This window comes from Staurois parvus, unplaced genomic scaffold (genome assembly GCF_062004578.1).
Source record: "Staurois parvus isolate SC_StPar_1 unplaced genomic scaffold, SC_StPar_1.0 ptg000538l, whole genome shotgun sequence".
Lineage (NCBI taxonomy): Eukaryota > Metazoa > Chordata > Amphibia > Anura > Ranidae > Staurois > Staurois parvus.
In genome coordinates this window covers 3498516-3525184 of record NW_028318334.1, presented here as the reverse complement: position 1 = coordinate 3525184, position 26669 = coordinate 3498516, and the positions used below count along the sequence as shown (strand labels likewise).

General features: G+C 44.8%; 1 protein-coding gene across 2 annotated transcripts in view; it reads right to left on the bottom strand.

Moving 5' to 3' along the window:
- Positions 1-7330: 7330 nt before the first annotated feature.
- The window catches only part of ACLY (ATP citrate lyase), a 109972-nt gene continuing 90633 nt past the window's right edge, over positions 7331-26669 (bottom strand). For both annotated transcript variants that reach the window (XM_089690637.1, XM_089690638.1), the window contains 9 exons: positions 26539-26666; positions 26295-26388; positions 25046-25200; positions 24819-24969; positions 24212-24355; positions 18383-18496; positions 16348-16430; positions 9769-9845; positions 7331-7724 (listed from right to left, as the gene is read on the bottom strand). In XM_089690637.1, the coding sequence (XP_089546763.1) occupies positions 7630-7724; positions 9769-9845; positions 16348-16430; positions 18383-18496; positions 24212-24355; positions 24819-24969; positions 25046-25200; positions 26295-26388; positions 26539-26666 (1041 nt within the window). In that variant the 3' untranslated portion in view covers positions 7331-7629. The remainder of the gene's footprint in view (positions 7725-9768; positions 9846-16347; positions 16431-18382; positions 18497-24211; positions 24356-24818; positions 24970-25045; positions 25201-26294; positions 26389-26538; positions 26667-26669) is intronic.

Genomic DNA, 26669 nt, shown 5'->3' with positions numbered 1-26669 from the left:
TCGGTGATTATATTGGAGTGATGCCTGCACCTGCAGGTATCACCCCGGTAATGCTTTTTTAGAGCCGCAGTTGACTCTCTTGTACAAGCAATTGGAGCAGCCAACTAGCTGCTTGATTGCTTGTAAAAGCTGCAGGAGGGGATATCCCCCCTCCCACCACCTTCCACATATCTCTCGGGATCTCCTGTTCCACTGGGAGTTCTGTGCAACCAACCATCACGTTCATTGGCTGGCTGGTCCGGAGTCGACTTTGTTCGGGCCTCCTTTTATAGTAAACCTAAAGCGATAACCTGACATCACTTCCAGTTTACTTGCAAACTACCTGCACCATTTTTTAAAAATCCGAAAGCATTCAAAACTCCAAAATCTGTATTTTGAATGCTTTCAAGTGCAGGGGAGGGATTTAGGATCTTATAGACCCCAGATATCTCCATAAAGAGTACCTGTCACTTGTGTATTGCTGTCATAATGGATGTTTACATTTTCTGTGATGGCAATAAAAGTGGTAAAAAATTACCGCGACAGTGTAAAAAAAAAAAAAAGGAAACCCCCCCCCCCCCCATGTTCGCACACAAAGGTGAACGCTCGCGTCAGCACGCACACAGCAATCGTCCCACACATGTGAGGTATTACAGCAAACGTCAGATCATGGGCAGTATTTCTAGCACTAGACCTTATCTATAAAAATAAAAGTGGTAATCTGTAAGGCTTTTAAAATGTCGCCTATAAATAGTAAAATTTACACTGTTTGCCGCCATTGTGTGGGTGTGCACAATGTTAAAGAGTGACATGTTTGTTATCTATTTACTCAGACAAACATAATCTTTTACAAAAATGGGTTATGTATTGTGTTTTTTGCACTAGAATTCAATAAGTGTATCTTTGCCCAATAAAGCAGGTTTAAAAAACTGCTGCTCGAATACCGTGGGATATTAAAAAAATGCAAACACCACTAATTTATACTTTAGAACCTCTGCTTTAAAAAATATATATAATTTTTGGGGATTCTATGACATGGCCTGGAGTTGAAGTGGATATACACTCACTGGCCACTTTATTATGTCCACCTGTTCAATTGCTGGGTAACACAAATTGTTAATCAGCCAATCACATGGCAACAACTCAATGCATTTTGGCATGTAGACGTGGTGAAGATGATATGCTGAAGTTCAAACCGAGCATCAGAATGGGGAAGAAAGGGGATTTAAGTGACTTTGAAGGTGATATGGTTGTTGTTGCCAGACAGGCTGATCTGAGGATTTCAAAACCCGCTGATCTACTGGGATTTTCACACATAACCATCTCTAGGGTTTACAGAGAATGGTCTGAAAATATCCAGTGAGTGGCAGTTGTGTGGACTAAAATGCCTTGTAGAAGTCAGAAGTTAGAGGAGAATGGGCAGACTGGTTGCTGCGATATTCAGATAGTGTGACAGACCAACTGTCATTGCGATTGTGTGATTCCACCAGAGAACTGCTTCTTCACCACTGGAACACAGGACCAAGGTATTATAACTGGACATTGCACCCAAGGAATAGACAACACTAGCTTAGGTGCAACTGGAACTACTTTACTGAAAAGAAAACGTAAAATTGAATACAAAAACTTACCGTAATTTTCCTTTCCTGACAGGCTCCATGGCAGCACAGCTCAGTGAGGCCCCGCCCACTCCCTACGCGATCAGCACATATTTATAAATTTTCATCTCACCTCAGCCTCGGCATTCCATAACTCACCCTATCAAACTGGGTGGGATTTGTGCTGTCATGGAGCCCGTCAAGAAAGGCAAATTACAGTAAGTATTTGTATTCAATTTTCCCAGCACAGCTGGGAATTAACTGGCCACACATGGGAGGGTAATGCTTGACCAAATTTAATTTTTACTGGAAACAGAAGCCAAAACACTCCTGCCAAAATCAACAGTAGTCAAAGCCACTGGCTCTAGGCATCATGAAGGAATGCATAGAAGTCCATGTATCTGCCTAGCAGATAGTTTACAGAGAAATGTCTCCTGCCACAGCCCAGCAGGTTGAGACCCCTCTAGTGGAATGTGCTGTGATCCCCTCAGGCACAGACAAACCTCACTCTCTGTGCCCTAAAGAGATCATCTTCACCAGCCACAAGGTAGATCACTCTACTAGAAGCCCTCAAGCCCTTCCAAGCACTAGGGATGATGAAGAGATGGTCTGATTTCCTGAGATTGGCCGTAGTGTCCACATAGGCCTTCAATGAATGCCCAACATCAAGTGGATTTGGATTCTGGGAATTCCCCAAGAAGAACATCAGAATACTAATTTCCTGTGTCATGTGAAACCTGGAGGCTACCTTAGGTACAAATCCCAGCATTGGCCTCAGCACCACTCTATCTGGATAGAAAGCAGCCTTAGGGTTTAAAGAACCCTTCCTTTCTATCTCTGATACCCTTCTGGCTGATGTTATTGCCACGAGAAAAGTTTCCTTTAAAGAGAGATGCCATAGTGAGACAGGATGACTGAAGGTATCTGACGAAAGCAAGTTCAAAACTAGAGGCAAGTACCACTTTGGAAATATCAGAGACCTGGGTGGTCTTAGGCAGATAGCTGCTTTGAAGAAATGAACCACTAAATTATTTGAAGCCCATTGGATAATAGTAAAAGCAGAGATGGCAGACACGTGGCCTTTCAATGTACTCATGAAAAGGCCCAACTCCAATCCTGCCTGGAGCAATTCCAGTATGTGGCAGACTCTTGGAGAGTCTAGAGAAAAGTCACGCCTGCTTGTAAACTGTACATATCCTGCTATAGGCACTGTTGGTGCTGTCTTTTCTGGCTTTCATCAGGGTATCCGTGACCCTGGCATCCTAGATTGATTAGGCTTCGCCTTTCAAGACCCAGGCTGTCAGTTTGAATCTCTCCGGAGCCAGGTGACAAATTGGCCCCTTCATCAGAAGAACCGGGGTCCCTGGCAGAGGATGTGGTTCTCTGGTACTCAATGAGAGGAGCAGCGGATACTAGGGTCTCATGGGCCAATCCGACACTACCGCCAGAATGGACGCACTCTGCATAGAAAGTTGAGGATCACCAGAATCGGAGGGATGGCGTATGCTGTCCTGAAGTTCCTGAAGTCAATGCATCCACCCCCATAGCTGGTGGGTGACTGGACGTAACAAAAATTGTGATAGCTTGATATTTTCTTGAGAGGCAAACAGCTCCACCTCTGGGAGAAAAGACCATGCAACTAAGCTCCAAAAGACTTGCGGCAACAGAGCCCACTCGACCGGGCACACAGACTGCTGTTAGCAGCTGTAAGTTGGATTGAGTACATTCCATAATTGGAGTGACCTCCCTCAGGAGAGGAACACTGCAGGTGCCTCCCTGCCTGTGAATGTAGGCCACTGCTGTTGTATTGTCCAGTTTCATCAGAACAGGTGCACCTTGAATCAGACTTCTGAAAGCTAGGAGACCCTGGAAGACTGCTCTCAATTCCAGAATGTTGGAAACTAGATTGACAGCATGGAATGTCCATTGGCCTTGAGCCCAGTGGTTCTCACATAGGGCTCCCCAGCCTATCTCACTGGCATCCTATTGGATTGTTCGTCACTGCATCATGAGCAAGAATTAGCGCACAAGAAGATTATGCTCTAACGACCACGAGTCCAAACTCGACTTCATCTGGGGTGTGATCCGAATTTTCTGTTCAAAAATCATCCAACCTCCATTGCTCCAGGAGACCAATTTGAAAGGGCCTGAGTTCCATTACATCCTTTTGACCATTGGGATAATCAAAGCATACCGAGAAGTCGCATGCACTCTGTCTGGCAGGTACAATTTCTTTTGAGCTGCCAACATTGTATTCAGGACATCTTGTCTTCCGGTAATGTCACTGACACCACTCAAGTATCTAGTTTTGCATCTAGGTACAGCAGAGACAGAGTCTGCACAAGGTGACTTTTCTCCCGATTGATCAGCCATCCAAAGTTCTCCAGTGTCTGCATGGTTATCTTCCGGTGTTCCAGGAGCATGTTCTTGTCTTGATTTAGGAGCAGAATGTTGTCTAAATAATGATAAATTCGGATGTCCTGCAACCTCAGGTATGCCACCAGAATCTTCATGAACACTCTGGAAGATGTGGTCAGCCCAAAGGGACATACAAACTGGTAGTGGAGCTGTCCCACTGAACCACAGAACCCTCAGACAGACCGGGGCTACCGACACGTGGAAATACGCATCCTTAAGATCCACTTACAGAAGCCGATCTCCCAGCTGTATGATCTTCAGGATTGTTTGCAGTGATTCCCTCTTGAATTGATCCTTCCTGATGAACCTTTTGAGGTCCCTGAGGTCTATCACCAGCCCCCAAGCTCCTGACTTTTTCTGTACCAAAAACAGAGATGAGTAGATTCCACAAAAACATTCTTGTTTGGGAACAGTGACTACCACCCCGATTCAGGAGAGTTTCTATGTACGCCCACAGGACACCTTGTTTTTCCTTCGACTTCTTCGTTGGGACAAAAATTCTGTGGGGATGATTGAGGAACTTCCAGCTGTGACCTGATGGTATATATCACTCAAAGTTCCTTTGTACTTTGTGCTCACACTTGATGGAACTTGAATAACTTGGCCCCTACACGACAAGTGTGAGCTGGTGGATAGTCAAGAGGATTTCTGGGACTCCTGTCCCAGGGAAGAAGCTGGTCTCTTCAATTTGCGGTTTGCAGTGGAGTTTGGCCATTGCTGATAAAATTCCCTTCCTGGCCTGTAAGACTTAGCTTCTCTGCCTCTGGTCCTTGGTGAATGTCTGTAAGCTGCACCTCTCCTGCGAAGCAACCTTTGATCTTGGGGGATTAACCACTAGCCTACAGGGCACTTATACCCCCTTCCTGCCCAGGCCAATTTCCAGCTTTCAGCGCTGTCACACTTTGAATGACAATTGCGCGGTCATGAAACACTGTACCCATATGAAATTTTTATCTCTGATGGGCATTGACAGGCATCACTGATGGGCACTGATAGGCAGCACTCATATATGGCACCGATAGGCAGCACTGATGCGCTCTGATGGGCACTGATATGTGGCATTGATGTGCACTGGCAGGTGGCATGGATGGGCTCTGGCAGGTGGCACTGCTGGGGCTACACAGATCATCAGGGCACACTGATCATCAGTGCCAGTGACTAATACAACGATCAGTACTACAAATATATACTTTCATGGTTTTAAAAGACACTGGCTGGGAAGGGGTTAACACCTAGGGAGATCAATGGGTTACCTGTTTGCCTACCAAGTGTTAATGTGTTTACTGTGTGCTGTTGTTTTTTTTTTTTTTTTAATTACCATAAATCGATTTATTTCATTTTCCTGTTTAGCAGGGAAAAGAAATACAGTGATCTGTTTCTCTGCATAGAGCCCTGTATTGTTTACCAACACAGAGCTCTAAGCTGTGATTTGATACAGCCGATCAGCAAGTCCCACCCATTGGCCCAGGATGTGCTGACAGACTCCTGCAGTGTCAAATCACAGTGGGAGTAGGCAGGTGGGCCTCAACCTGAAAACAGGCAGTGACATACCAGTACGTCTCTGTGCTTGTTGCTGTCACAGTAAATGTAAGTGGTCAAATCCAGCAATGCTGTTTCACCCTGTTCTGCACATGCTCAGTTGCACTCAATTCTCAGCACTGTTTCTAAAATCAGAGCCACTAGAGGCCAATCTGCTGACAGCTTTAAGATTTTCTGTTGAAGGGGGAAAAAGCAACAGGAATGACAGACTGTGCTGATGAAACACGGAATATTATGGGAGAAGAGTAAAGCAGGAGAGGTGGCAAACTGTTTTCATCCTCTTGGCACTGTCCGCCTCCCAGCCCTTCAAGGGTTCTAAAAGCCAGGAGGCTGAGGCTAGCCTTTGGGTCATGTGACTGCTGTGATCAGCTGTCACAGAAAGCTTTTAAAGTTCAAAAGATCACAAGTATACATCTGGAGCTTACTAATCCCCCCCAGGTTGCGCTCCCAGCACAGTGTTGTAATAGAGCCACATATATGCAGCCACTCGGCGTTAAACCCCATTCGCCGAGCAGCCACACATATGCGTATGGCCAGCGCCAAGAAGTTAAGGAAACAAAGAGTTAAGAGGATAGCATCTTAACTTATCTCCACGATTCTCCCTCCTTTATAGGCAGCCTGTGAACTTCAGCATTGTAAAGCTTCTGTCAGCCTTCCTCTCTAGCCAAGCCAGGACATACAGTCAAGGCTGGAAATGTACAAATTTTAATTACAGTAGGTGTAATTATTGAGACTGAGGCAGGCCATACATAATTCAGTTTCTTTCATTCAACCAGCAAGTGAAACACATTTAAGGTGGATAGGGGCATCCCTCACGCAGAGTCCTGCTGAACTGGCTGAATTTCAGTCCATCTATGGTTGGCTTAAGGAGAGGGGGAGAGCATTTAATAAGGAAGTGACTGCTCTGGACTCCAACAAAATGGTGGCCTCCAGCAAGAAGAAGCAAGGGCAATGCTGGAGGCAATTTACAGCACACACTAATTTTGATAGCATAATTATAAATGTAGAATGTATATTTTTTTGTTTTAATGAAATGAATTATCGTACTAAAGTTCCATTATTATAACAATAATAAACATAATTAATTTACTGTCTGTGTGTTGCCAACCATTGTTTGTGTTTATTAACCACTTCCCGACCGGCCGCTGTATATAAACGGCCGGAGTGTGGCACTGCAGGGTCGGGTGGACGTTTATAGATGGCCTCCCCGCACCCTGCTTGTGCGCGCTCCCCGGGAGCGCGCAGCACCGCGATCCGGTGCCTGTTGTGTCCTCCAGACACAGTGAAACAACAATCGTCGGACAGACCTCTGTACGAGGTCCCGATCATGTGATCACGGATTGGCCAATCCGTGATCACATGCAAAGTAGTAAGCAAGATGTCTCTAATTTTTGGTTATAAACTAATTTGGCTTATTTTTTTTTTTTACTAAAAAGATAACGGAATAAATTTTGTCCAAGATTTATGATGAAATAGTATTTATTTGCAAAATTTTATAAGAAAAGCACTTTTTTTTTAATTTTTGGACATTTTCATTTACATAGCAAAAAAAAAAAAATCACAGCGGTTAATAAATACCACCAAAATAAAAGTTTTATCTGTCACAAAAAAATGGTAAAAAATTCATATGGGTACAGTGTTGCATGACCGCACAATTGTCATTCAAAGTGTGATAGCGCTGAAAGCTGAAAATTACCCTGGTCAGGAAGGGAGTAAAAGTGTCCTGACTGGAAGTGGTTAACTAGAAAGAATCCAGACTAAAAAGAATGAATGAAATAAATGACGATAACACTGAGTAATGCCGTTTCTGTTTAATAAATACAGCGGTCAATACAATTTACTTTGATGTAAATATCTATACATATTAAAAAAAAGATGCATCACATTAACCAGGAATCTTGGGTAATGAAAGATAAAAAAATAAACATGAAGAGAAATAAAAAGAACAAAAAACCTACTAGCCATGACCTTAAGACATTAAAGAGTAATGTATAATATAGTCTGGAGTTGCATTGCGTTGAACGCCTGCACACCAGAAAGTGTCTGTATAGTGCGCAACCACTTATTAAGTATTCTAGGCGGAGTGTTCAAGTTTTTACATAGTCATGTGCTCAGGCAGCACATAGGAGATATCATCCCAAGGATGTCGGTACAATCCTTGCTTCAGCCTCTTTTGGTCCAAATAATGTCCTGTAAATGAAAATCCATTATTATAGAATTCACAAAGCCATGAAAAGTCATAGATTTTAAATATACAACAGAACTGGATTTAAAGGCCATGCCCTTTGGTGTCTGCTCCTTTTACACTCACCGGCTACTTTATTAGGTACACCTGTTCAATTGCTTGGTAACACAAATTGCTAATCAGCCAATCACATGGCAGCAACTCAATGTATTTAGGCATCTAGATGTGGTGAAGACGACTTGCTAAATTTCAAACTGAGCATCAGAATGGATAAGAAAGGGGATTTAAGTGACTTTGAACGGGACATGGTTGTTGGTGCAAGACGGCTGGTCTCAGTATTCCAAAAACTGCTGATCTATTGGGATTTGCACGCACAACCATCTGTAGAATGGTCTGAAAAAGATTTCCAGTGAGCAGCAGTTGTGTGGAAGAAAATGCCTTGTTGATGTCAGAGATCAGAGGAGAATGGGCAGACTGGTCCGAGATAATAGAAAGGCGACAGTAGCTCATGTCAATATAAACCAAAAGGGAGGAATGTTTCCAACACCTTTTATACCAGTAAGAAATATGGCAGTTCTGTAGTTAAAAGGGGGTCCAACCCGGTACTAGCAAGGTGGACCTAATAAAGTGACCGGTGAGTGTATAATGTGCTTAGTAATTTTGTATACATTTTCTTTTTTTATAGTAAGGACTAAAAACATGAAGTACATGGTTTAAATGTTTTATATTTATGGGAATCAAAATATATTTTGTTAGGTAAAAATGACATTTTGCATATGAATATTTTGTATTTTCTAGAGGGTGATATAGACTTCTTGAGAGCAAGAGAGAGGGAAAGAAAGGGGGTGGGGGGAGAGAAAGAGAGGGAGGGGGAGAGAGGGAGGGGGGATAGAGGGAGGGGAGGGGGGAGAGAGGGAGAGAGGGAGGGGGGATAGAGGGAGGGGAGGGGGGAGAGAGGGAGAGAGGGAGGGGGGATAGAGGGAGGGGAGGGGGGAGAGAGGGAGGGGAGGGGGAGAGAGGGAGGGGGGGAGAGGGAGGGGGGAGAGAGGGAGGGGGGGAGAGAGGGAGGGGAGGGGGAGAGAGGGAGGAGAGGGAGGGGAGGGGGGGAGAGGGAGGGGGGAGGGGGGGAGAGAGGGGAGGGGGGGAGAGAGGGGAGGGGGGAGAGGGGGAGAGAGGAAGGGGGGAGAGAGGAAGGGGGGGGAGAGGAAGGAGGGGGGGAGGAAGGGGAGGGGGGGAGGGAAGGGGAGGGGGGGAGGGAGGAAGGGAAGGGGAGAGGGGGAGAGAGGAAGGGAAGGGGAGGGGGGGAGAGAGGAAGGGAAGGGGAGGGGGGGAGAGAGGAAGGGAAGGGGAGGGGGGGAGAGGGAAGCAGAGAGGAAAGGGGGGGGAGAGAGGGAAGGAGAGAGAGGGAAGGAGAGAGAGGGAAGGAGAGAGAGGGAAGGAGAGAGAGGGAAGGAGAGAGAGGGAAGGAGGGAGAGGGAAGGAGGGAGAAGGAAGGAGGGAGAGGGAAGGAGGGAGAAGGAAGGAGAGAGAGGGAAGGAGGGAGAAGGAAGGAGAGAGAGGGAAGGAGGGAGAAGGAAGGAGAGAGAGGGAAGGAGGGAGAAGGAAGGAGGGAGAAGGAAGGAGGGAGAAGGAAGGAGGGGGGAGGGAGAGGGGAGGAGGGGGGGAGGGAGAAGGAAGGAGGGGGGGAGGGAGAAGGAAGGAGGGGGGGAGGGAGAAGGAAGGAGGGGGGAGGGAGAGGGAAGGAGGGGGAGGGAGAGGGAAGGAGGGGGGGAGGGAGAGGGGAGGAGGGGGGGAGGGAGAGGGGAGGAGGGGGGGAGGGAGAGGGGAGGAGGGGGGGAGGGAGAGGGGAGGGGGGGGAGAGGGGAGGGGGGGAGAGGGGAGGAGGGGGGAGAGGGGAGGAGGGGGGGAGGGAGAGCAGACAAAGGGGCAAAGAGAAAAGAGATGGAAAAGGGGTGTGAGAGAGAAAGAGAGAGACTGTCTAGCTGGTAGGTTACCTATATTCTATATGCTGACATGCGTGAAGATGAGGATGGATAGCCTCTCACTTACCAATAAATCCCATGCTCCTGCCAAGTACGAATATCCCATTCAGTGCTCCAATTTCTATGTATTCATCAGCTTCCTCTCTGATTATACAAAAAAATCAGTCTGTAATCATTAGCACTGATATATTGAGCACACACTGGATGACTCAAGTATCTATTTGCATTCAATCAGTCTATGACAACTTTCAGAAAACAATGCAGCTAGGTAACAGATATCCTGGCAGCCTGTGTGGTCACTGTGACTCTAGTACCTGGGTCCCGCTTTCAATTCTCATTACAGACCCTGTCTTACATTTGTATATTTCTGTTTAAAAATAATGACTGAATGTGCTTGGGTTTGATTTGCAGGCTGACTGGCGAATGCATTTTTAAAATCTGCAAATTACAAACTTTAATGAAGTTAATGTGAGGTGAATCTTGACAATCAATTCTGCCCATGTTTGAAGCAAACAGGCAAGGGGTCATCAAGCAAAGGGCATAGGGGACATGTACCAATGGAATACATAGGAAGGAGGAAGGAGGGCTGTGTTCCTTGTAGAGGAGTGGTGTGATGTAACACCTGGTCATCCACCTGAGACTAAGTTCTGAGTGGTTGGATTTCAGCTCTACGTTTGGTTGAAATGTACTCACTTTTACAATAAAAACTTTTCACAGTCCAGGAATCCTGATAGATATAATGTATGATTGCATACTACTCAGGATTGCGGGGCTTCAGGAACTGTGTAATAAACAGGGTGACCCCGTCATCCACAGTGGACATACCTAGGAAGGGTATTAATGTAAAATTCTCTGCTACCCCAAATAATCCAAATATTGAATAACCTTACTGTGTTTTAATGTTGCTGCAATGCACTGAATGTGACCCCACAAAACAAACCTGCAAACTAAAACCAAAGTGCTGCACTATATTAATATTACGTGACAGCTGAAATCATAACTTCTTAATAACAATGGTTTGATGAAAAGGAAGGGGTCTTCAGGGTCTGGATACCATAGGGATGGACCACTGCCCTGGAACTTGTATAACACCCAGCAGCTGACTACACACATTTATCATGGTCCAATGCAAGAGCCAACATAGGCCCCAGTGCTCAAAGCAACATTACAGGCTGGCCCCATGTCATGGGTCCCAAAAGTTTTATCAAGGCTGCACTGCTTCTATCATTGTATTACAAGACCATGAAGAGTTCATTGAAGAATCCAAAGAAAAATAATGAATTAGTTAAGCTAAGCGTGATTTCTATGTGAGGAAGAAGAGATCCATCACCTTAGGCAAAACAAATAAAGATCCACAGAGTGGGACAGGAGGATACTCAGGGGGCATGTCCCCAAAAGTTTGACAGTGTCCAGTCACCTGAAGGTACCAGCCTATAATTCAGGGCCTATGAATATTCAGCCTGTGTCTGGAATGTACAATTAGGTTATTTATAAAAATAAAATACCATTCAGCAGGGGAAAGGATTTTAACAGCTTAAGGACCGGCCTATAGCAGAAATACTGCTACAGGGCAGCACCTGTGCGCAAAATTACGTATATATACATTATTTTGCATTTCCAGGTAGGGGGCACGTGCGCACACCCTACCTGCACCGCCATTCGCAGCTGTGGATGTCAATCACTGGGTCCCGGCCGGTAATTACCGACAATCACCGACAAGGTGTCCTGTCAGCTCAGGCACACTGCTCGGATTGGCTATGCACAGCACGGCCATCCCGAGCAGTGTGCTTACAGTAAAGCACTCATCCCCGCCCCCTAGTAAAACACTCCCTACATATAGGTAACCCTTTGATCGCCCCTCACATTAACCCCTTCCTGCCCAGTGCCATTCGTACAGTGTAAGGGCTTTTTTTTTTTTTTTTTTTTAGCACTGATCACTGTATTGGCGTCACTGGAGTGTCAGTGATACCAGGTTAGTTCCCCCCAGTGTCAGAATGTCCACCGCAGTCCTGCTAAAAGTCACTGATTACCGCCATTACTAGTAGAAAAAAAAAATCCTAGTATCTATACCGTCATTTGTAAACGCTATAACTTTCACGTAAACCAATTAATTTACATGTATTGGGATTTTTTTAAGCAAAGACATGTCGCAGAATACATTTTGGCCTAAATTTATGATGAAATTTGATTTTTAAAATTTTTTTACTGGACATGTTTAATAGCAAAATGGCAAAAATATTTTTCTCAAAATTGGTTATAACCCGTCTGTCTTTTTTTAAATTCTTTTTGCATGCTGTGTCCCATTGGTGAGATATCCCCTCAATTTCTGTCCCATAGCTAAAACAGGAAATTAGGAGGAAATCCCTCTACAGTGAAGGAATTCCTGGTTGTCATCAGAGCTAGTGTCCCCATTTTAACATTTCCCCTTTATTCCTGTTTTGGGGACAACCCAAAGTTTGATATTTTCTTTTTCTTTCAGTAATAACAGTAAACAGGACAAATAGGGTGAATCTCCCTAACACTGGCACAGACAGCAATAAAACAGGTGTTCTAATCTCTAGTTATACTTTAACCACTTGCCTACTGGGCACTTATACCCCCTTCCTGTCCAGGCCAATTTTCAGCTTTCAGCGCTGTCGCACTTTGAATGACAATTGTGTGGTCATGCAACACTGTACCCATATAAAATTTGTAGAATTTTTTTTTCACACAAATAGAGTTTTTCTTTGGTGGTATTTAATTGCCGCTGGGTGTTTTTGAGCAAACAAATTTGAAAGAAAAAAGTTTTTCTTTGCTTCTATTAAAAAAAACTTCGCAAACAGGTAATTTTGCTCCTTCACTGATGTGCGTTGATGAGGCAGCACTGATGGGCACTGATAGGCATTGATGAGGTGCACAGATAGGAGTCATGATGAACTAGCACTGATGGGCGGCACTGCTAAGCACAGGTGGGTGGCACTGATGGGTACAGGTGGGCAGCACTGATGGGCACTTATCAGGGCACTGATCAGTTCTGAATACTTCTCTGACAATTTCCGGTTATAGGCAGTACTTCCCACAAGCTGTGACAACGTAAGGAAAGTGCAGCCGATAACCGGCAACTCTATTTACCCAGTGATCTGCTGTGTCATTGAACACATATACCTTTAGTGATCTGCTGTGTCATTGAACACATATACCTTTAGTGATCTGCTGTGTCATTGAACACAGCTGATCACGTGGTAAAAGCCCGCCGTGATTGGCCGTTCACCGTATTATGTGATCAGCTGTGTCCATCCCAGAAACACACAACAGCACTGTAGTTGTCCTTCGGCTTTAGCGCAGTAGGGAATACAATAAAAAAAAAAATATTGTTTTTTTTCTCAAAATTGTCATTCTTGCTTATATTGCAAAAAATAAAAAAAACGCACAGGAGATCAAATACCACCGAAAGAAAGCTCAATTCATGGGAAAAAAAGGACATAAATTTCATTTGGGTGCAGCATTGCATGACCGCGCAATTGTCAATTAAAGTAACTGACAGCAAAAAATAGCCTGGTCAGGAAGGGGGGGGGGAATCCTCTGGAGGGCAAGGGGTTAAATAAGGCTTAAAGTGGTTGTAAACCTCAGACAAGAAATATGAACAAAGTGTGTCACTCTTTAGTGTGTACTTGTCTCAATACAGAGCACTAAGCATGATTTCTCTCTGCTGCCTTGTTGCTCTGCTATCTGCATGTGTCTTTTTGAAGGGGGGGGGGGGGGGAATACACTTTAATAAATTTTAGAGTAATGCTTTAAAAGCCTTTACAGGTTACCAGTTTAAATTTACACAAAAGGTACTGCCCTAGATCTGAGGTATGCGGTGATACCTCACATGTGTCGTGCCATCACCGTTCACATGTGTGTATAGGACCAACTTTTACTCTGTAACTTTAGACTTTTTGATCACTTTTATTGCTATTACAAGAGAGGACAACATCCCTTGTGATGGCATGGGCCATGGCAGGTCCTCTTTATGGAGTAATCTGGCCTCCAAAGCAGCAGATAAAACAGAGATCAGTTTGATCTGCTGCTACACAAGCTGGCAATGGCTTGTAAACAAAGGAACCAAGACTAGAAGTTCTGGTTTCTGATGTCCTGCAGTGGGAGGAACAAGATCAGTTCCTCACATGGTGCTCGGTGAAGCGGATGCCGCTGGTGGCATCACTACTGGGCTCTCCGATCGTTCTGGAGAGCCTGGTAAAGGTGATGGTGGGAGGGGGGTGGGACCTCATTCTGCTGCCTGTATAAAGGAATCCTGGGGCTTATTAGCTGCTGAGATTACTTTTACATGGAAGGAAATCACCGGCTGAAAAATATATCTCGTTCATCGCAGCAGTGATGACCAAGATAATCCCTTTTCAGTCCTGTGATGTACTGGCACATTGCTGGTTGGCAACTAGTTAAATAACATACTTGGGAGATACCCTAAACCTGCTTGTGAATTGGCACATCTGTATTAAATAAAAGTGACCTATAGAAGGAAAAAAAATACCATTTAATGCTAAATGGCATCTCCAATTCCCTGAATCTGCCATCCCCAACGTGATTAACACCACTGATACTCATTCTCAAAAATAATCAAATCGTAAATAAACACACACAGTGTGATAAAGTAAATAACAGACCACAAAAATAGTCCCATGGTGTAAATCTATTGCAAATTATGTCATCCAGCAATGCAGATCCAGCATCAACCATGATAATTCACAATCATGGCAACCCACACATGCTGATCCTCTCCTGATAAATTCTCTCTGCAACTGACAGCTTGCCAGTATTGGCCACATTTAGTCATTGATGTGACCCCAGTAAACCTGCTAGCTCAGCTAATGGGATCCTTCAATGCTGGGAAACTGGGGGATGCCTGGTCCTCACAACCAATGATGCTGTAAGGCTGCTAGCATCCTAAACACCACCTGTGGCCCACACTTCAGGAAGCTGTCATTTAGTGATGATGCTGTGACAGCGTGAGGAAAGTGCAGCCGATAACTGGCAATTGCATTTCCCGGTGATCAGTGTGTCATTGTACACAGCTGATCACGTGGTAAAAGGCCGCTATGATTGGTCTTTTACCGTAGGACACAGCAATCACGGAGATCGCCAGGTGCGTGCCAGAGAGCGCGTTCCGGGAGGACGTCATATGACAGCAAGTGGTTAAACATACATTGGTAGGTTTTCTGGCTGCTGCACAAATTATCCTGATACCGCAATTTCAGACAAGTTCAAAAAAGTAAAGAAAAAAAAAATCAAGGCACCTACAAGCAATAGTTTTGATTGTCAGCATTAAGTTGCATTGAGCAATTTAGTCTTTTCTGTGACTGAAAGTTAGTTTGAGGAAGATTCCCATATTTTCTTTATAGGTACTGATATAGCCATATATATTGCCATTTTGAATAGTATGTTTGGATCAAGGTGGTCCAAACTATTTCCTCCACTGCAGTGTCTCTAAGCACTGTATTTACTGCATGTAGCTTCGGCTACACACAGTGCTGGGTTCCGGCTGTTAGACAGAGACTTCCCATTTCACACCTGGAACAATTTAGAGTTGGCCTGAGCAGTGCTCAGCCATTCATAGCTTTTTATTCTGTTAATGACATCATCAGATTATTTTTATTCTACAGTATTTATATAGCGCCAGAAGGTTTGCTCAGCGCTGTACATTATAGTGGGGGACAGAACATGAGACAATACAGTAACAAAACAAAACACATGAGGGGTTCGAGGGCCCTGCTCTTTCGAGCTTACAATCTAGGAGGGAGGGGATAGTGGTACAGGAGGAAGTGGCTGTGGGGGATGGAGTGGTGGGAGGAGTTTGGCTGTTAGGTGAGGGCGGAGTAGGCTTCCCTGAAGAGATGGGTTTTCAGGGTGCGCCTAAAGGTGAGGAGGGTAGGTTACAGTCTGATGGATTGGGGTAGGGAGTTCCAGAGGATGGGAGAAGTCCTGCAGTCGGGCGTGGGAGGTGGAGACCAGGGAGCTAGAAAGTAGGAGGTCTTGTGAGGAGCGAAGAGTACGGGTTGGGTGGTATTTGGGTATCAGGTCGGTGAGGTAGTTTGGGGCAGCGATATGAATGGCTTTGTATGTCTGTGTTAGTAGTTTGAATTTAATGCGTTGGGCAATCAGAAGCCAGTGGAGGGAATGACAGAGGGGGGTGGCAGAAGCTGAGCAGTTGGTAAGGTGGATGAGTGTGGCCGCTGAATTCAGGATAGACTGAAGCGGGGATAGTTTGCGATGAGGTAGGCCAGTGAGAAGGCCGGAGAAGCGTTGTATTCATTCACAGAATACAAAGCCACCTATGAATGGCTAGGCGCCACTCAGACCAACTCTGCATTGTTCCGGGTGTGAGACAGCAAGTCTCTAACAGATGGAACCCAGCACTCTATTGTACAATATATAGCTAAACCAACATGCAGCTTATACAGTACTTAGCGACATTGCAGCACTTTGTGAAGGAAATAGATCGTTTGGACCAGATTGGTCCAAATTAACTATTTAAAGTGACAGGAAACCTGGAAATCAGTGTGCGTGTGAGTAAATGAGTGTTAAAATGTATAAAAACAATATTAACATACTATTTTGATCATCAAATATGAGGCCTTGCCTTCTTTAGGTTTTCAAAATATCTTACCTAGTGAACGAGCCGCAATTCCTTAATAGATCAACAAATGCAACACCAATAAGACCGTCAACATTGAGGATGAGATTTGGTTTCTGAAGGGAATAAAAGCACAAACTTGCAGATCAACAAAGGACACACAGTAAAAACAAAGGAACAACTCATACTATTCCACAAAACCTGCAACTGTACTGAAATCAGAGTATGATCCTTAGGGCTCCATTCACATTACCAGGTAGTGGGAACGAGTGTTCCCGCTGTACAATTTTCACTCGATTCCGTCTGTCGCATATTCAGGTGAATGGACTGCCCTATGCGCATTTGTCACCCAAAATTAAGCTCTTGTTCCTTTCCGTTGGCAAGTTTCACAGGATTTGTAGAGGCACCGTTTGCTGCGATTGCCGGGCAATCCTGACGTGCGACAATTGTGGCAAAGTCACATTGCATTTGGAGTGTCATTGAAGGATAATGGCACCAAAAACATGCACAGCACATTGTGCGGCTATTGCCATGTCATTGGGAATCGAGGGCAGAATTGCAGCACGATTCCAAATCACAAGATATGAACGGGTATGATTTTAGATTCCCTTGTACAGTAGCCCCTAGGCATGAGCAGGTTTTGTCACAGCTTGTGGGCTAAGAATAGCCTTAGTGGTGCACCGAAATGAAAATTCTTAGCCAAAAACCGAAATGGACAGGTTTTTCTTTTTCATATATAATTGTATTATATTCGAATTATTTAATATCTTGAATTTAAATGAATATGAATTTAAAACATACAATCCGTTAATGTAACGTATCTTATATTGAAAGTAACACACAAAAATTGGACAGAAAATAAAATGAAATATATATAAAATTAAAAACACTTAAGTGGGGCGTTTCTGAAGTAACATCAATGGGTCACAATTTTGCTTAGGAGTCAATGGGACGCGCTTCCGCATTGAAGTCAATGGGACGCGCTTCCGCATTGAAGTCAATGGGACGCGCTTCCGCATTGAAGTCAATGGGACGCGCTTCCGCATTGAAGTCAATGGGACGCGCTTCCGCATTGAAGTCAATGGGACGCGCTTCCGCATTGAAGTCAATGGGACGCGCTTCCGCATTGAAGTCAATGGGACGCGCTTCCGCATTGAAGTCAATGGGACGCGCTTCCGCATTGAAGTCAATGGGACGCGCTTCCGCATTGAAGTCAATGGGACGCGCTTCCGCATTGAAGTCAATGGGGCGCGCTTCCGCATTGAAGTCAATGGGACGCGTTTCCTCATTGAAGTCAATGGGACGCGTTTCCGCATTGAAGTCAATGGGACGCGCTTCCGCATTGAAGTCAATGGGACGCGCTTCCGCATTGAAGTCAATGGGACGCGCTTCCGCATTGAAGTCAATGGGACGCGCTTCCGCATTGAAGTCAATGGGACGCGCTTCCGCATTGAAGTCAATGGGACGCGCTTCCGCATTGAAGTCAATGGGACGCGCTTCCGCATTGAAGTCAATGGGACGCGTTTCCGCATTGAAGTCAATGGGGCGCGCTTCCGCATTGAAGTCAATGGGACGTGTTTCCGCTTTGAAGTCAATGGGGCGCGTTTCCGCATTGAAGTCAATGGGACGTGTTTCCGCATTGAAGTCAATGGGACGTGTTTCCGCATTGAAGTCAATGGGACGTGTTTCCGCATTGAAGTCAATGGGACGTGTTTCCCATTGAAGTCAATGGGACGTGTTTCCGCATTGAAGTCAATGGGACGTGTTTCCGCATTGAAGTCAATGGGACATGCGTCTGCATTGAAGTTAATGGGACGTGTTTCCGCTTTGAAGTCAATGGGGCGTGTTTCCGCACTGAAGTCAATGGGAAGTGTTTCCGCTTTGAAGTCAATGGGACGTGTTTCCGCATTCAAGTCAATGGGACGCGTTTCTGCATTCAAGTCAAACAGACGCGATTTTGAATTGTAAGTAAGTAAATGATCATTATGAGCACTTTTTTTCTTTCTAGTGGCAAAACGCAATATCCCTATTTCCAGCCAATAGTTTGGTGAATCACTAAATAGCCTACCTTTGAAGTAGTGATTTTTTCCACTTCCAGGGCATAGTCTAGCAGAGGAGTAGCTGGGAAGTGTTGCTTTACATAGTCTTTTAAGATCTGGACTCTCATATCTGGGTTGTTGATCTGAAAGAGAATTAAAAAAAAAACATACTTATATAAACCATCTCCTGAAAGTTTCAGATTAAGGTAATGTGGAAATAGTAAGAATACATTCCAATAAATACGCAGAAAGATCTTCTAAGAAATGACACCATAATCCATACATTTCTCAGGAAGCCACATACTAATACTTGGTACAGAAAGGTCTTGTCCCGTGTATAAGCTTCTGTTGGCCTTCCAGGATGTGATAGATGATGTGGTCCTACATGCGGTGTACATATGAATGCTTCTAACCTTAACCAGATGGTATGGATATCTGGCATTCACATTAAAAGCTTCAGGGCCTATTCACATTTAAATGCCGCAGTAAAACAGACATTACCATGCAAATGTCAATGACACTCTTTTTGAATTGCACCTAAACATACTAATTTACGAACATTGCACCATAACACATATGATGTGAATACATACCATGTGTTGTGGTGCACGGTTTTCAAAAAAAAAAAAAAAAAAGAAGGGCAACTCCAGATAGCAAAAAAAACAAACCAAAACAAAACAAAAAAACACCTTGCAGTGGGGGCCCCACCAACACTGCAGGGATTAATTCATTGTTCTATCTACAGCAGCGGTTCTCAACCTGTGGGTCGCGACCCCTTTGGGGGTCGAACAACCCTTTCACAGGGGTCTCCTAAGACCATCGGAAAACACATATTTCCGATGGTCTTAGGAACCGAGACACCGCTCCTCTATCCGTCTCCAGGCGGGTCCGCCCACATGCAGATACGTCCACATTTCCCTGGACCGCGATGTGTGTGCAGGATGACATGCCGCCCCTGTCATCTGGCCACATCCCCGGGATCACTCAACAGCTCCACCTCTTCGCCAGTGATTGGCCGCCGGAACTGTAGCTCAGGAGAGGCACACAGGCGGCCAATCACCGGCGAGGAGGTGGAGCTTGGAGAGGAGGAGCCGAGCACCAGCACGAAGATCAAAGAAGATCGAGCGAGGGAGTGGCCGGAGAAGGAAGACAGCTGAAAGGTAAGTGTCTGTAGCGTGCAGATGGTGCTGCTGCAGCCGGGTATGCTGGCTGTAGATGGGAGAGGGAGGGAGCGAGCCCAGGCTGGAGCAGGAGTCAGCAAGGTAAGTATCATTGGTGTCAGTGGGAGGAATAGTGCCCCATCATTTGTGTCACTAATACCAATGATGGGGCACTATTCCTCCCACTGACACCAATGATGGGGCACTATTCCTTCCCCCACTGACACCAACGATCGGGCACTATTCCTCCCCCCACTGACACCAACAATAGGGCACTATCCCCCCCCACTGACACCAACGATGGGGCACTATTCCTCCCCCCACTGACACCAACGATGGGGCACAATTCCCCCCCACACTAGTATCAATGATGGGGCACTATTCCCCCCCCACTGACACCAATGATGGGGCACTATTCCTCCCACACTGACACTAATGATGGGGCACTATTCCTCCCACTGACACCAACAATGTGGCACTATTCCCCCCACTGAAACCAATGATGGGACACTATTCCTCCCACTGATACCAACGATGGGGCACTATTCCTCCCACTGACACCAATGGTTTTGCACTACTCCTCCCACTGCAAAATTACAGTTATGAAGTAGCAACGAAAATAATTTTATGGTTGGGGGTCACCACAACATGAGGAACTGTATTAAAGGGTCGCGGCATTAGGAAGGTTGAGAACCACTGATCTATAGGGTAATTAACAAAGTGAAATGCTTATTTACTGAAGGCTTCTTCCTGCCTGTATGACAGATCCGCTAAAGCCTCTTCCTCTTTGCTGCTTGAGTGGTCACAGCTCTCTGACTGACATCATCACATACAATTTAGAACCAGAAGTCCTGAACTGTATGTGAAAAGGTTAAGGGACCCATCCACATACTGGTAACATCACAGAACGGAAAAGAGTGCCACAGGGGGAGCAAAAAAATTAAAGTGTTTCACCATATTCATTACCACATAGAAGAAACGAGCAATTACTTATTTCAGTGGCTTTAACCATTTGCCGCCTGCCCTATGGCCGAATGGCGGGCGGCAAATGTCATCAGCGCTCCGGGTGGATGCCATATGGCACAGTTTGCGCTCCTGCAGAGCGGCGCAGCGGCGCGATCTGTCACAGGCTGTGTACCTCAGACATGGCCGATGACAGATCTGAATATCGGCCCCCTTGCCGGTACCATGTGACCTGCTGTGACCAATCACAGCAGGTCACATGACAGTTGTATACAATGGATGGCTTCATTCATGCCATCCATTGTATACTAGTGTCTAGCTGTGAATGGTCACAGCTAATCACATGCACATGTCATGTGATTAGCTGTGGCCAAATGACAGCTAAGCACAAAAAAAAAAAAAAAACCCTGAATGAATCAATGTCATTCAGGTAAATGCGTGCTTATAGCAAAGTAATTCTTTGCTATAAGAAAATTGTGTAAAAAAAAAAAAAATACTGATCACTTCCCCAAACATTGCACTACTTTGGTCATAGTGAAATATGAAAAAAAAATCTTAAAAAAAAGAAAAAAAATGTAATAAAAAAAAAAAAAAAATAATATATATATATTTTTTTTCATACTGTCACCAGTCATTGTCCCTGATCACCGCCATGCCAGTTATATGATGATGCTGTACTGCACTGGTGACCAATATGTAAAAAAAAAATAGTGAATTTTTTCATTTTCCGAAAAATTATGACAAAAAAAATACAACTTCAAAAAACTCGCCATGCCTCTTATGAAGTACGTCGGACTGTCTACTTTGCAAAAAGGGGTCATTTGGGGGATATCTGTACTGTTCTGACATTCTTGGACCTCAAGAAATTAGATTGGCCGTCAGTACTTCAGGATTGATCAATATTCAGATCTATACCATAGTTTGTGAACTCTATAACTTTCCTACAAACTAAGTAATACATCCTAATTTGGGTTATTTTCACCAAAGAAATGTAGCAGAATACATCTCGGCCTAAATTTATGAAGAACAATTATTTATTTGCAAACTTTTATAACAGAAACAAAGAAAAACTTTTTTTTTTTTTCAAAATTTTTGGTCTTTTTTTGTTAATTTAGCAAAAAATAAAAACCCCAGCGTTGATTAAATACCACCAAAAGAAAGCTCTAGTTGTGTGAAGAAAATGATAACATTTTAGTTTGGGTACAATGTTGTATGACCGCGCAATTGTCATTCAAAGTGTGAGAGCGCTGAAACCTGAAAACTGGCCTGGGCAGGAAGGTGTAAAATTGCCCGGTATTGAATTGGTTAAAGTGTGCTACCAGCCCATTAAAAATACAGTGCCTTCAAAAAGTATTCATACCCCTTGAAATGTTCCACATTTCCACATTTTGTCGAGCACAATGCATGGAGGGGGAAAGGAACTCAAGCCTGTAGCCTATAGATAACACACTGCAGACCCAGTCATCTGAGACTGCCAGAGTCCAGGCAATCACGAGGGCCCATGGATGTCCCCTGACCTGCCTGAGTGGGGGGAGCCCCTTTACTATGAGGAGGAATTGCCTCTGGAGTCAGACGACTCAGGAGTCCAGTTCTTACAAAACTAGAACTTGGGCTTATTGCTTAGAACCTGAGGCTGGTTGCTTAGAAAACTGTTCTTGAATTTCAAAAGGAGTCACTGGTTTTTGACCAGTCACTTTTGCCTTCCTTAGAGGTAAGAGCATGTTTTTCCCCACAGTCACCTCCTGGATGTAAGCATGCAAGGGTGGTCCAAACAAGCGTTCAACCTCAAGGGGCACTCTTAATTTGTTAAGCAGAGGAGGGAAAGGAAAGCTTCCATGTTGGCATCCTAGACTGTTCACACAACCCAGATATGGCTGCTGAAAATTCCTCTCTTGAAACAAAGGAAGTGAAGGACTGTGCCCCCGAAAGAGTGGAAATGCCAAATAACAGCAGGGATTCAGATCCTGTGGGGAGCCATTACAGGATGAGCTGTGTAGGGGGTTCTCTCTAGCCTATAGCCCACCCCATCATCCTTTCCACCGCCTCTCAAACTGTTTGAGTCCATGGCTTGCCAAGGATGGAAAAAGCCTATTAATCCCAGAGGAAAATGGCCACCGAGCTGAAAGAAGTGAAGTGTCAGACAGAGCCACAACTCCTGTGTGCAGTCACCCCTTAGTATACAAAGTCCCAATACTTGCTGTACCTGGGTAACGAGAACCTGTGGAGGCTTGTAGGTAGAATGGAGCTGAGCAGACTGGTGGTGGGGAAGGGGGGGGGGGGGTTAGGAGTTGCTGATCAACATTTTATACCATAAATACAAGTGTGACATGTTGGTAAAGCTGGAGTTAGCCTTTAAACCTTTACCCATAAGTTTTACAGGGATGTATATATATATATATATATATATATATATATATATATATATATATATATATATATATATACATACACATATACACACATACATATGTCCAGTGCACTAGCAGTGTGGATTGAAAAAGAGTGCTGTCCAATTTCTAGGCAGTGCGGTCCAGTTCAGGTGCGGATTACAGGCTATTGACTTCTATTGGAACCGCACGTCATCAGTTGTGAACAGGATTGCAGATCAGGATCAGGTTTCAGCACACCGGCCCTGAACAAGTAGATTGCAATCTGCACTGAATCCGGACCTTGAAATCTGGAATACACCATGTGTGAATCGGCACTAACCCATATGTGTCAAAACACAAGGCCCGCGGGCCAAATCCAGCCATCCAGGCCATTTCATGTGGACCTTGCATCTCTCCTGCAGTTGCAGTATCCCCCTGGTCTCCCCCACCTTGTCTCAGGGGTCGGCAGCAGAGAGGAGGACACTACTCCTCTGCCAGATCATGCGCTTCTCCGAGTACACACAGAGGCTTGTCTCTACTTCCCCCATCTCAGCAGCAGAGAGGAGGACAGAACTCCTCCTACAGATCATGCCCCTCTGTGCAGCTGCAGCACCCCCTCGTCTCCTCCTCCTCTGGTTTCAGCAGCTGACTCAAGCCCTCCTTTGGTGCTCCTTCAGACCCTGCACTTTCCGCTTTCCAATGCCACCCCAGCTCCTTCCGACAGCAGCACAAGGTAAGGGGGGGGGGGGGTCACTGTGATATAAGAGAGGCTGGGGGACTCTTGACTCCTGATGGTAGGTGGCTGTTAACATCTAAGGGGGAGTGGGGTGCTCTGGACCCCTGGTTTTACAGATACTAATGACCCTTTGAGGGCAACCATAATGCTGATGCAGTCCGCAATGAAACTGAGGTTAAAGCAAATTACAAATTATTTATGTGAAAATTGTTGTCAGTTTCTATAGTGCACATTTTAGAGGATGTCAAATAACCCCTTAAACATATTTCATAGGACTGCCCTAAAATGAAAATATGTTTGTGTACAAGTTGATCTATACTATTTGCGGAAGAGTAATCCCTAAACGCCCCACAGAAGCCTACTTCAATATCTAACAATACCAAAAGACAGTTCTGACTTGGTATTCATGGCAGCCAAACAAGTACTAGATAAAGTGTGGTGGTCAGCAACGCTTAAACTGGAGCCAACATAGAATGTCCTGGTACATAATTAATGAAAAAACTGGTGGGACCAGTTAGAACAGTTTAAGCAGAGAACTTTGAATTCTGATTGGTTGCGGTCGGATACTCTGCTAGCAGCCTGAACTTTACCTTATGAAATAAAGCAGATTGGCTAAAGAGGAGCACTTACAGATTTGACTCGGTGACCAATGCCCATGATCAGTTTTCCTTCCTTTTTCATCTTGTTTACAAACTCCATGGGGATAAGACCACTGTCAAAAGCTTTACTAAACATTCTGGCAGCTGCATCAAGGGCTCCTCCAAAACGATCTCCCTATAAAATATATAGAAATCAATGGCTACAAGTGTATAGAGAAACATAGGATTTAAGCATACAATGAAAAATGTACTTCCTTTACAATATGATGTGCTGGAGTTAGGGTAGTCATATACGCGTAGATTTCTCTTGTACAGCAAGGTAGGCTGTGCAGGAGAAATCAGTTGATTCCCCCAGCCACACTAGTGTGGATGGAAAAATAGTGACTGGCGGCTTATTGGAATCAGACAGCCACAGCACTTGTGGCTGACTGAATACCTTATCAGTGACTACATCTGATAGGATGCAGTCGCTGTTCGGCCAATCATTTTTCAACTGGGTTTGTCAATTTAAAAAAAAAAAAAAAAACTTGAGCTGAGCTGTGCCAATAGGGTATCAGCTTGGATATTGACAAATTTAGTGGAACTCAACCCAATTCCAATCTTTGTTTGGCTAGCTTTACTGTTTGTGATAGACTTACAATTGTGAGCAGGCCAGAGGTAAGACTGGAAATGAGGTCTTTGCCAGCTCTGGCACACACAATGGTGTTATGGGCTCCAGAAACAGCTGGTCCGTGGTCTGCGGTTACCATCAGGCACATTTCCATGAAGTGGGAAGCATATTTAGGGACCCTAATGGAAATAAAGGTTCATTAAAATTGCAAATTCATTCAAAATCTCTGCATGATAACAAATAATAGTGTCTCACCGCCTCTGGAACCAAAGCAGGCCCAACACACCACCAATTCCAATATCTTCCTTGAAGACATCTGTGATGGGCATGCCGGCATAGATAAGCTCCTGGCCTCTCTCGTCACATATACTGGTCATGAAAGAGGCAGGCTTCCTAATCAATCCCAACTCCTGTAATGTGACACAAAACAGAAAGATTGTGACGGCTGGATTTACATTAAAGTGAAAGTAGACTTAATTTTTCAAACATTTGCTGTCAGGCAGGGTATTTATGACAGAAGAGACCCTATCTGTCTCTCCTGCCATAAATGCATCCTCCTGCCTGTCAGCCGACATGTACACCAAGCCGCGAATGTGCAGCTCAGCGAACACTAGGGCCTTGATCAGTGCCGCGGCAATGTGACTCCTGTGCACATGAGCAAGAGCGATGTCATCGTGGCCTGACCTATCAAGTCCGAAATCACAGAACCCAGAAGCATGACCGGGCAAAGGTAGAAGCGCCGGGGGCCCGCTGGATTGATCCCACCACAGTGCTGGAGGGCACCGTTTCACAGGTAAGTCTGCCATAATGTCCTAATAGGCTGTGCATACTAGCACATTATGGCATAACGCCATCTGCGGGCCCCTAAAAAGAAAATTATACAGCAGAGTTAACTAGCACTTTAAAATGCAGGTCTTGCCATTACAAATAAAAATTATATTTTTAAACAATCCTGATCAGAGTTCTTTTAGGCTGTTACAATAAAAAAAGCAGAGTGCACAAGGCACGTCATCATGGTCAGCCACAACACGGCTACAACTAGACTGGCAAAGTTTAAGGACAAGGCTATGTTTAGCAAGACATCAGTGCTTCTATATCAACATGTATCAGAGAAAGAAAACATGAATCTGATTGCTATGGGGTAATACAGATATTACTAGGGTTTTTTTTAGTGAAGGGATGAACCAAACTGGCTGCAATGAGGCAACATGGGATATCTTCACCTTTAAGGAACGCAGATAAATTAAGGCCAAGTAAGTTAGCAGACAGCACCCATAAGCCTTTTTGCAGCGACTAGTTATCCCTGGCAGGCACATGAACCGTCATCTGCATAGGAATCATGCACCTAAGTAAATGAGGATTGTACTTAAAGTATGGTTGAGCTCAGGGCTTGGACTCATGTCTGAACATACCTGAGCTCATCCCTACTTGACACAGCAGAGTACACTGTATAAGATCCAGATAGGGCAAGCAGGTAAGAAGATGGATGCCAATGGATACTTGCCCTCGCCCAAGAGTAGTCCATAGGTACAGTTGGAGGGGGTACTTCTTCTGCTGGTACGATTTCACCTTTGGCAACCAGATCCTCATACACTGACCTTTGCAAAACAAAACAAGCAGAGTTAAGCAATTGCTCATTAAACAAGAACACTTAATCGGAGTACATCCTGATTAGAGGCATCACTACAAGGCTATGCATCAACTAAAGCCATACTGTTTACCAATGACCATGATGAAATCACACTCACTGAATAACATCACCGAGCTCATCAAAGCTTCGTGGCACATATACTCCAGATTCCTTCAAGGCCTTATTTTTGGCAACGGCTGTCTCTGAGGCCTGGTTGGCACAGGCTCCTGCATGCCCAAACTGAACCTG